This window comes from Diuraphis noxia, unplaced genomic scaffold (assembly GCF_037042655.1).
Source record: "Diuraphis noxia isolate RWA-SAM2 unplaced genomic scaffold, SU_Dnox_SAM2 contig0001, whole genome shotgun sequence".
Taxonomy (NCBI): domain Eukaryota; kingdom Metazoa; phylum Arthropoda; class Insecta; order Hemiptera; family Aphididae; genus Diuraphis; species Diuraphis noxia.
Genome location: NW_028301711.1, coordinates 85511031 through 85524034, shown reverse-complemented (window position 1 = coordinate 85524034; position 13004 = coordinate 85511031). Strand labels below are relative to the sequence as shown.

The window sequence follows — 13004 nt, the reverse complement described above, 5'->3', positions numbered from 1 at the left end:
GTATCCACTTCAACCAACACTAGTTTATGTCCAAAAAGTTATCTGCCTTTTTAACAATAATATTTACAAATTAATTTCAAGTAGTAGGGTAAATATAAAATTGAGAATGATCAATTTAATAAATAAATTTTTGTTTAAGACACTGGACATATGTTTAGAATGTCAATATTTGTTAGTCGATAAAATTTTAAATGTCACTATTAACTCTTTCATTAAAAAAGAAAATAATTATTACAAAGATGTTAAAAACAAAAAATTAAAAAAAATAGTACATATGTAAATAATAATATTTCTATTTATATAATTTTCCTTTTAAGTTAAAAAACTATTATCAATTTATAGCAAACTTATTATGTTTATTATATTATTTGTTTTTTTTATAATTACCTACTAATTTTTCTTCAACATTAAGTTTCCAGTAGAAATACTACAACAGATAATATTAAATATTAATTTGTAGTTTGTATTATATGTTCATGGTTGGTACCATCAAACTAAAAATTAAAATATAACAGTTTTTCTTTATCATAGGTTGACTACGCCCAAGGAGTTTTCATATAGGCAACCACCACGATTTTGGGGGGATATGTCGCAAGTATTATAACACTGACTGTCACGTATTCTTATCTATAGTATTTGGAATAACGAATAACAGACAAATGGACAATAGTTACTAGTTAGTAAACACCATGATAACAGTAGTGACTAGTGAGTAGTGACTAGTCCGTTACTCCGTTATAACAATTCACTTTAATTTTTTTGTTATAATACCTACCGTCTACCGAAGTCCTATAGTATAATTATTAATACTAATACCTATTATAATTATAAATTAACAATAGTTACATAAGTTAATAGTTATAAACAGTAAATACCTGCATTTTTTTTAATTGTGCATTTATCAATGAAGACATTAATTTTATAGAGGAAAACATAAAATAATATGCATTACAGTACATTTGAATAATTAACAGAAAACTGGTAAAGTAATATTTGTTTGTAATTATAATATTTGATACTTATTCAAATTCAATATAAAAAAAATCAGGCTATTTAACCAATATATTATTATAAATAAAAATTATAAAAACTTGTTAAAAAAAGAGCATCTCTTAATAATAATAATAATAATAAAATAAATATAATAAAACCACTTGTTTACTACATTTATAATTTAACAAAATACATTTTACAAAACATTTTTTTATATAAATCATTTTGAATTATAATGAAGAAATAATAACATATTGACCTTTTCACTTTTTAAACGACAGCGGCGATCATTCAGAACTAAACCTGCACTTGAAAATATCCTTTCACAGGGAACTGATGTACCTAAATGACATAAATAATTCTTGGCCAATAAACTTAGGTTAGGATAATTATAACTTTGTTCTTTCCACCATTTAAGCGGATCTTGGTTTCTGGATATTACTACATCGTCCATGTAACGTTGAACTTCGACTATTGCTCTTGATTTAGCATTCCCAAATGGTGTAAATCTTGCCACATTAATATTGATTTCGCTCCAAATTGAAAATTCTCCAGATTCGGGTATAGGAGTCGGCTGCATATTTACATCTGATTGACTCGGTTGTTCTTTGCCTCGAATGATTTGTGCTATATTTTCAATTATTTCATTTTTTATTTGGTTCACATTCATGAAAGGTAGGTGTTTAAATCGGGGATCTAAGAATGTACATTTAGAAAGAGTCATACTTTTTTCACAGTTTTTAAATCCATCCCTTGCATCCATATTAGCTAATAATTTTTTAGCTACAATCAATGCTCTTGGGGACAAATTAATTTTTAATAAATTATTGCACACTTTGTACAAACCCTGGACTATAACAATTACAAGCGACGCTGTCATATATTTTTCTCCACTTATTGCTTTAGTAGCCTCTTCGAAAGGTTTTAATATTTTAATTAAATCTTGTAAAATTATCCAATCTTCAGGTCTCAAAGTATCTGGAGCATTATCTAATAAACCTAACGTACCTCTAATTGATGTTTCCATTTCAACAAATCTATTGAACATGTAGTAGGTAGAGTTCCAACGAGTTTGTACATCTTGTATAAGCTTCTTTGGCTCTTTTATTCCATTATTTATTTGGTAAGTTTTAAATGCATTATAGGCTACAGTGCTTTTCCTGAAATGTGATACTATACATTTAACTTTGTCTATCAGATCATTCTCAAGAACAAGTGCCGACTGTACTATTAAGTTCAATGTATGAGCAAAGCATCCCATATTTTTAAAAGACAATAAATTGAGGGCATTTTTAATATTGGAAGCGTTATCGGAGACCGCAAATGTAATTTTGTCTTTTAAATTCCAAGAAACCAATACTTCTTTAATTCCTTGGCTCAAATTAATTGAAGTATGGTTCAAGTCAAAAGAACGGCACTCTAAAAGTATAGACTTTAACAGATACTCGGAGTCAATGAAATGTATGGTGATTGTCATAAAACTTTCATTGTTCCTGGATGTCCAGCAGTCAGTGGTCAAACAAGCACTTTCAATGGTAGACACCAACTCTTTCATTTCTCCTAAACATCTTTCATACATGGCCGGAATATGGACTTTTGATATAGTGTTACGGTTTGGCAGTTCAATGCTTTAACAAATTCTTTAAAACCCGAATCTTCAACAACTTTAAAAGGTTGAAAATCTTTTACAAAAAGTTTTAAAAGTATTTGATCTAGTTTTTTTTTAGCATCTACTGATATTTTTTTAGGCAAATAATTTGAAACAGATGTTTGTTTACGTTTGCGCACTATAGAATTTGAAGCTTGGATCAAGGAGAAAGCATTTGACGAAGATGTTATAGAAATTTGGTCAGATACATCAGTCATAGGAGTAGATGTTGTCGGTGTTGGTGGTAATATTGCAGAAGAACTTGATGCAACTGATGAGGGATCATCAATTTGTTCACTTTCATTATGATTCTAGAATAAATTAATTACAAATTTGATAAAATTTAAATAGTTGCTAGAGTATCTATAAACTTTGTATCTTGATCAGTTTTTAATTTAATTTCATTAAATATTGTACATTAATTGGAATATATTTTAAATAAATGTAAATATGTGTATTGTGTAATATTGGCATTAAAAAGATATCAAACTAATAAAATGAATTAATGTATCAAACTATACTTTTAATAACTATTCATTTTAAACTTGTTGATTAAAGTTAAAATTCTATAATATATTATTAAACTATTTAAATATAGTAATTAAATTTATTCAGTTACTAATATAAAATATTTTATTTTATTAGGTACTTACTTTCGAAGAATTTATCGGCAGTTCGATTCCATGACAATTGGATAAATGTTTTTTAAGATTATATATAGTTGACTTAAAAGAATATTTTTTTCGACATAAATCACATTTAGCAACATACTTATTTTGGTCAAAAATAGTGAAATGTTCCCAAATATTACTCGTGCGTCTATCCATATTTTTAAAAAAATGATACAATTTTTTTTACACTTTTAGAAACTTAGTTCACTAGGACAATAACAGTCAATAGAAACTAGCATTCATGTGCAAGAAATCAGAATGAATTATGTATAACAGATACATACTATAATACTAAAATATTTTACTGCAAGATGGGACACATCTATTTCAGGAATAAACCTGCATAATCCTGTTTGTAAAATCTTTCCTTTACAGACTATAGTACTAGTACTATACACTATACAGACATAATATTTTAATTGGGATCTCATGTTAACTTTAGTTCACTGCTGTAAATAATATAACAGCCCAAAACCCCTAGTAAAACCTCAGACAAATTTGGTTATATTTTAATGAAGTGATAATTTTAATATGAAACAATAAAAATAAATAAATGCACATTTTTAATGCTCAAAAATATTTTTATTTACTAATAATAAATAATAACATGTAAGCACTATACAAATACAATTAAATAATTAGTATAAGCCACAAACGGCACAAACTATAACATAATACACATATACAATTTAAATATGTACTTATTCAATATCAATTAGTGGGAAAGAGACCTATGTACCTACACTAAAATAATTTGTAGGTACCTACTAAGTACGAACACGTTGATATTTAAACATAACAATTTTAACACATAAGATGCTTAGGCAATTTGAGAACCAACATCACCCATCGGGTACCTATTGCTAGGCACTAGTTATTTAAAATTTTAAAATATAAATATAAGAATATAAGAGGAAAATAGGATAAAACTGAATTGGTACCACCCCTGGAATACAGTCAGTAACATAACATAATAACAATTGATGCTTTGGATGAACAAAAATAACAGTAACAGTTATTTTCACTGTTATTTTTTTTGTAACGATAACAGTTGATAACAGTTACCAATTTTTATAACAGTTTAGCATCACTACCGTGAACCGACTGTCAAAGCGTCAATTGGAAATGAAAAACTACACACCATATTATCCATTATTGCATATGTGTGTGTGTGTGTGTGTGTGTGTGTGAGAGAGACATCGAGCCATTGACTAAATTATACACGAAACCAAAATAGATTTTGAACGTTTATTAGTTATTAGGTACTTAATATTATATTTAGCATTTCGCACTCAGTTAGACGCTAGCGATTGCAGCGTTACCGTGCACAACTAACCACGCGTCCGCAGCGCAGCCTAACGATACCGTGCAAATAGCACGCCACCGAAAAACCGGCCAGTGAGCAATCTATAGTATTTATAATCAATGATAGTATATATTATAAACTACCATAATTTAACAAATATTCTAGTATTGAATTATAATAATTATTGTAGTATTGAATAATAATTATAATATCGAACATATAATAATATTTTAGTATTATAATATAATAATGTCAAAAATTGTGTTTTTGCCGGAACATGAGGAAATACTTTTAGAGGAAGTCCGGAAAAATCCTGTTTTATACGACAGTGCTGATTTAAAGCACAAAGATATAATTCTAAAAGATGATATTTGGAAAGAAATTGGCTTGAAAATTGGCAAATCTGGTAAGTAGTTTAAATTATTTTCACATTCAATATATTGGTTATTTTTTTGGTACACCATGATACAAAATTGTTGAATTAATGATAATAATAATTATCGGTTAACTCGTTATCGTATTTAATATTATACACATATTCATATTAATGTAAAATAAAATAATAATGGTGGTTTTATTATAGCAGATGAATGTAAAAAACGTTGGAAAAATATAAGAGATACTTATAACCGAAACAAACGTAAATTGGGCACAGGTTCATCTAGAACATTAAAAAAAGTATGGCCTTTAGCAGCACACGTTTCATTTCTTGATGGATTAGAGTACGAACGAAGGTACATATTCATCATAAATATAAATTTAATAATCATAGTTAAATTATGTAGAATAAAATAATTATGCATGTCATTCCTTATCTGTACTAAAACGCAGTGGGGTATAAATGATAAATAACAATATGTTTTAAAATAAATATTTATGGACATTGTAATGTATTAATATCTAAATATACACTAATTCCCGCTGAAAAACAAATACAGACACATGAAGGCACCGAGACGCAAGATAAAAATGTAAATTGCATGTTTACTGTAATAAGATAATAATAATATAATATTGAAATATATTAATACACATTAGTTACCATTATCGGTCATAATAATTTACAAATTATTACTATATATTTTATTTGTTACATTCGATACTCGATAGTCGATACCAGTGGTGCTAAATAAAAGTTAAATTAATTTTTTTTCCAAATTAGTTTATGGCTTGATATAATATTAAATTAGTTCATAACAAATCACATATTATTGTTTGCAAAAATGAATATTTCCAAAATTAGTATTATAATCGTTTTTAACCAAATAATACTGTAATTTTATTTTTAAATATTAAGTTCTTCAACAAATGCGACTATGAATGATGAAATCAGCTTACGTGAAGAGGACGAAGAATCAATTGGAGTTATACAAGAAGAAGAAGCTTCAAATAATATGACCAAAGGATTCTCTTATGCTGGACAGCGTATAAGGTCAAAAAAAGATAATATGACGGTAATATTGGCAAAAAGAACAGCAGAACGTACAAAATTAATTGAAAAAATTCAAAATCAAAATGAAGAAATTTTAAATGCTAAAAAATGTGAGGATGAGATTGATTTATTTTTTAAAAGTTTAGCCATAACAGTAAAAAATTACCACAAGGTATAATAGAGGCAAAACTAAGAGCATTAACACTGGTGAGTGAACTCGAGGAAAAGTATTCACACGGTACCTCACCCCAACAAGTATTTGATGATAATTATATTCAGACCTCTACACCCAGTACATCGTTAGCATCAGACAACTCTCAAGGCTTTACAACCTACAATATTTTATAGTTTAAATATAACTTAAATAATAACTTATACAAAATATTGTAAAATTTAAAAAAATATTTTTTATTTTGTTATCTTATAAATTTGTTTTTATATGAAGTAGATATTTACAACAATTAAAGATAAACTTATTACATAAACAACAGTTGTTGCGTGAATACAGATCCAATTTATAATGCAAAGTAGTTATTAAAATCCCCATGGTACTGATCCTTCACGATTGAAGTATGTTTTGAAAAGTTCTCTTACTTCAAAACCTTCAATATTCGCATATCCTCCTCCTCTTGATAATGATAACATGTTATCCGTTGGTGTCGATTGGTCTTTATCATAATCATAGAATGGCCGTTTGTGTTTTTCCAAATAACCATCTCTCAGCATATTATGTAGACAACAAGCTACCCAAATCAGATTATCACAGGTTGATGTTTCAATATTAATTGGATGGTAAAACACCCTAAAAATTTGACTCAATAAACCGAAAGCGTTTTCGGTTACTCGTCTTGCACGACTGAGTCTGTAGTTGAATGTTTTCTTCGTTACATCGTTTCTACTTGCTTGTTTTGTATATGGCTTCATAATATGGTGATGCAATCGGAAAGCCTCATCACCAACAATCACATGGGGCACGACTATGTCAGACCCAGGTAATACACAATCTTCGGGAAAACCAAACGAACCATTTAATACTTGTTTACCCATAACAGACTTCAGAAAAATTCCACTATCGCCTTCCTTTCCATAGGAACCTATGTCAACTACTATAAATTTATAGTTAGCATCAACCATAGCGAGTAAAACTATGGAAAAAAAATCCTTATAATTGTAAAATAAAGATCCAGAATTGTTTGGACTACGTATCCGTATATGTTTGCCATCAATTGCAAGAATGCAGTTAGGGAAATTCCATTTGCAACTAAATTCTGCAGCTTTGGATTTGAAATCGATAGTACTTGGATTAGGTATAAAAATTGGAACTAATTTTGTTTTCAAAACGGCCAATGTTTGTTGAACAATTTTGCTTATATAGCTGTGACAAACACGAAAACCAAATGACAATGAACGAAAAGATTCACCAGTAGCCATATATCTACAAAAATATTACGTATTAATTTATTATTACCCTATACATATTATTTTTAAACAAATGTACACATACCTCAAGGTAATCGCCAACTTTTCTGATGCAGAAATGTGGGTTTTCACTCTATTTGAAGGTTGTTTCGTAAGATCGAATTCAACTAAAGATAATATGAAATTAAACTGGTTGTGATTGATGCGAAAAAACTCTCGAAATTTTGTTTCATTTTCAAATAAATGTCTATTTATCAAAATTTCAAAATAACCTTCAGACACACGATTATTAAATAAAACCTTAGTTGGATTCCTTTTATTTGGATTTAAATAATTACGTAAAAATAAATTATCTTCTTCCGCCTCTTCTTCAAGCAAATCAATGATCATTTTGTTATTATTAAAAACGCACATTAAATTGGACATGGTTTAACACTTAAAATATACGTATTAACACAACAAAATGCGAAGAACGACTAAACAAATAATGATATTATGTTTAGAGCCGCGGCGATTTGTATGTCTAGGAAACCAGTCAGACTTCGGCGGCTGGTCGCGACGGCTGGTCGCCGCGATCGGCCGCCGCGCCTTGGAAACCGTACCTTAAGGCGTTAAGTTATCATCGACCATAGCTGATAATGACTTTAATTCATATATATGTCATTTCAATTCCATATCTGTTGAATCACCATCAGTAAGAAGAATTTGTAAGTCTTTACAATATTTTAATAGTTCTTCATGTGTATGATTTTTAGTTTTTTCAAATTGTAAAGAAACGAAAAATTGTTATTATGTTCTTTTAGCTGTTCAAATCTATCATATATATCATAATCATTTTCTCAAAAGATTCTTTTGATCTTAGTTTGTTTAATTGTTTTGATAAAGTTTTTAAAATGCTCAAAGCTAAAGATATGTCAACATTTGGTTTTTGCATTAATTTAATGATTCAGTATGTCATACCAAATGACAACAGAAAAAAAGCGGGTAAGTCGTGGATGTCGCTCTGCTGTACAGTAGGTTACTGTAATGGATGGGATTAAATTTGAATGCAATGATAGGTATCATTGTATATGAAAAACGATTCTGAACGGAGACGATTTTTCAGTCTAGGATATATTATATTTAAATAATGTCATATATTCTATTTTGAAACAAATAAATTATTTTTCAATTTGGACGAATTTTGAATAAGGCATGGTTAATCAATTTTTCCAAAAACATTGCATGTAGTTATCATAATTCATAATACTTTATATTATCATAGATATACATATACCTGGATTGAGGATAAATCGTTATCATTACGCGATTTCATAAAAATTTAAAACTCAAACGCTCAAAACATTTTCCTATAATGACGCTTCAAATTTTCTCTATAGCTATTTGAAGCAAAACTTATGAAAAGCTTAGTGTTAAATTTTATAACCTTAGATAAATACAAACAATATTATGAATCTTGAACTACAAAATAATTTGCAAATATTCATGGTTTTGACGAATTTTTGTCAATATTTGAAATTCAAATGCTAATAAAAATTTAATTTGAATTTCCGGTGGACATTTTTTTTTGTGATAAAGATTGACAAATTTTTAAGGAATCTTCTATTAAATTTTCAAATCTAAGATTTAAAAAGAAAATTTTTTATGAATTTCTAGCTTAAAACAATTTGCGAATTTTTGTGATTATTACGTATGCTGTCAAAATTCAAAATTTAAATGCTTATAAAAAAAAATTGTGATTATGAATTTCTTTTATTTTTCAACTGCTATTGTAACAATATATTAAGAGCATTGTATTCAATATTTTCTACCAAAAAAATAATTTTTATCGATATTAATTTAAAAAAAAAATTGTGACCATATATTTATTTTATTTTTTTAACTGCTATTGTAAAAATATGTTAGGAGCCTTGTATTAAATTTTCAAATCTTAGATCTAAAAAGAAAAACTTTTATGAATCTTCTATCTAAGATAATTTGAACATTGCCGTAATTTTTACGTATTAAGTCAATATTTGAACTTCAAATGCTAATAAAAAAAAAATTGTACCTATGTATTCTTATAATTTTTTAATCACTATAAGACTAACTTATGACAAACTTTGTATTACATTTTCAAGTATTTTGATAGGGCCAAAAAAATTTTATCGACACTTCAAAAAAAAATTTCTGAAAAATTGAAAATTTCAGTTGTCTATAAATATCACAAAAAAAGTCAAAATATTTTGAAAATTAAATCATGTAAAGAAAATGCCAATCTAAATAACTGGTAAAATTTTAATGTGTCTACGACTTATACTTTTTGAATAAAAACAAATATTTAAATTCGTTTGAGGATAAATCGTTATCGTTACGCTATTTCGAAAAAATTTAAAATTCAAACGCACTTAAAATTTTTCCTATAACGACGCTTCGAGTTTTCTCTATAGCTATTTGAAGGAAAACTTATGGAAAACTTAGTGTTATATTTTTAATCCTTAGTTATAAACAGAAAACATTTTATGATTTTTCAACTTCAAAATTACTTGCAAATTTTCACGTTTTTAATAGATTTCGTAAAAATTTGAACTATAAACGCTTATAAAAAAAAGTTGTGACTAACGATTTTTAATTTTTTTTAGCTACAATAAGAACAACTGATAAGGAACCTTGTATTAAAACTGTGTGTTACAAATGTTACAATGCCGGACGTCGGTGTTGTTCACATGCAATACACATGAACGATGAACCGACAACCGAATAACAGATCATTTTCAAAATATAAAATTATTAGATGACGTATCCGTGTAATATTGAAGTGTCGCCGTATAAAGGGAATATATAACATGTTTAGTTATTTTGGTATGCCGCGTGTCTTAAACGTAGTATCAGATCTACCGTATAGAGTTACACGAACCGTTCTTCGTGGGCTTGTAATATTTGTTCCAAAAAACATTGTTTTTTGGAAGAAATGTCCCATGGAACAAATATTTTGTGGAACAAATGTCCCATGGAACAAATATTTAGTGGAACAAAAGTTCTATGGAACAAATGTTTTACGGAACAAAAAATCTGTGGAACAAATATTTTGTGGATCAAAAGTTCCACGGAACAAATATTTTGTGGGTTAAAAGTCTCATGGAACAAGTGATCATTGGAATAACATTTTTTGGAAAAATAGTTAATTGTTGTATGATTTTACGTGATGGGGAAGGACTTAGATAAGGGGAAGGCTGCGGACAATTCTGCCCCATGATAAGAAATTATAGCTGTTAATGTTAATCGTAATCAAGAGTTCGAATTTTAAACTCAAATAAAAAAATACAAATTATAATTGTGAATAATTTTTAATATGATTCTTTTTTAATCTGGTTATTAATTCATATTTCTGAATATTTTTAGGCATTTTCAATGCATATTTTGGCAGTTTTTAATGCATATAAGTGTATGAGTATTAAGTAGGACATTTATTAGTGCATAAAGTTACTATAGCTTTGCTTATAAATAATAATCATGCACACGTATATTAATTATTAAATATTTTTTAATCACTATTATAAGTTGAAACAGATTACGAGCCAATATTAAGATTCTAAATTTTGTTAGTTGTTACAAAACAAACAAATATTTATTGGCATATTTTGTAATTTTGTTGGTGATGGTGTCACTGTCACGACACAACAAACGAACAAGTTGACTTATGAGTTATGATTCTTATGATCAAACGATTCACTGAAAGCTGGACATTCTGAACCAGTTCATATAATTTATTTATTTATATATTTATTCAAGCGAGCAAAAGTTTTAAATCAAACATTATTACAGAATTTACAAATAGAAATCAAAATTGCCTAGAGTGAGATTAATAAATATTTATTAAATAATTAATAAATATACTAAAAAAGAGAAAAGATTGAAAGATGAATCACTGAATCAATTCACCAAATTTAACATGTCCCATCTCAACTACTCAACAATGTATTCTTCAGCTCATACATCTTAAGGTTATTGTTTGCCAGGCTAAAATTTTTCAATTTTTCTTTTTTTTTTTTTTGGAACCTATACTTATATTAACTTTTTAAAAACAATACTCCAAACAGAATTTATCGGTCGGACTATTGTTATGTGGTCGGACTTAGGTTCGAAGTTCTATAGCCTTTAGAAGTTTCTGATTAACTGTGTCTTACGCATGGACGTTAATCACGCATTTACGCCTTTCACATTTTTTTTTTCTTGAAACTTACGTATATTAATTACTAATGAGTCAATAACGATGGTGCAATAACAGTGCCTGATATTCCACAATTGCATTTCAGTTTCGTAGTTGTGTTGATATAACGTCATAAAAATTATTTATTTTACTTATTTTTACGCCTAGGTTGTTGTGGTTACTTACCCATTTTGGGCACATAATATGGGCACGGCACAATCAAGTTAATTTTGGCACTTGGCGTGAAAACGTTTTAAATTTTAATGGTTTATTATAATCTAATTTCTATAATAATATAATATTATATAAAATCGTATTTTAAATTAAATGATTATTAAGTATAATTATATTATCACCCCTCCCCATATAATAGGTTAGCTATTCTGGGGCTTTGGGTAACCGGAGCTGATAGGCGAGGGGGGAGCACTATACTGATTATTTTAATTAATAAAGTTAGATTTACTTGTTACGTTATCCGTCTATCCGAAATGCAAGTATGCTCTCCCCCCACGACCTCGAAGGGGTCACTCCCTCCCACAGGTTGGCTACTTTAGCCACGGGATTTGGCGACAGGATCCACTGTCCACTATATATTTATGTTACTTTAACTGGCCATCGAGTCTAACGGCCGGAGCAAGTAGGCGTAGAGAGCAACTACTTATCAATTATCATACTCTAACTTGCTCCCTTAGCAAATTTCAAAAACCAATAAACCATCATTTTAAAAAGGGTTAGGATACATAAGTACCGAAATTGAAAAAAAATGTAAGAAAAGCGTGGTGAATTATAGTGTTAGTGTATGCCGGTAATGGCTATGCATAAAAAACTTAAAATTACTTACTTCCATAATAGGCTTTAACTTCGAAATTAAGTCTGACGGACAAATTCTGATTGCACCATTGTTCTAAAATAGTAATCATTAAGTATGTTCAAAACAAAATCGAAAAATTTGCATGGATAGGTAAAGCGCATTTGCTCTTTTGTGTTTTGTCACAATATATTTTTAAATATTTTTTTTTTTATCGAAAATATATAAATATATATAAGTATAAGTATGTTTATATTTTTAATTTAAGGTATAGAATTTTTTTTTAATAGATATAATAAATTTTTATAATTTATACATTACTTATGTGTAAATCGCGGATTTTTAGGTTCTTAAAAGCTTAAAATATGATGCTAATATACTCTAAGAAAACTCTGAAATATTCTCTAAATATGCTTTAAACTTTTAAATATGCAAATAATATGATTTTTTTAAAAAATAATTAATTAAAAATGGTAAATAACTTAACAGTTATGCAGTAAACACTTCCATTTCTTTGATAAGTAATACGTAAAATATT

General features: G+C 28.0%; 1 protein-coding gene across 1 annotated transcript; it reads right to left on the bottom strand.

Annotated features, from left to right (window-relative positions):
* Positions 1 to 407: 407 nt before the first annotated feature.
* LOC149062254 (E3 SUMO-protein ligase ZBED1-like) lies at positions 408 to 2548 on the bottom strand. The gene is made up of 2 exons (XM_089215267.1): positions 1390 to 2548; positions 408 to 427 (listed from the first exon to the last, which is right to left on the bottom strand). Exons 1-2 carry the CDS (start codon positions 2546 to 2548, stop codon positions 408 to 410), a joined length of 1179 nt encoding a protein of 392 aa, XP_089071393.1.
* Between the last annotated feature and the right edge of the window lie 10456 nt (positions 2549 to 13004).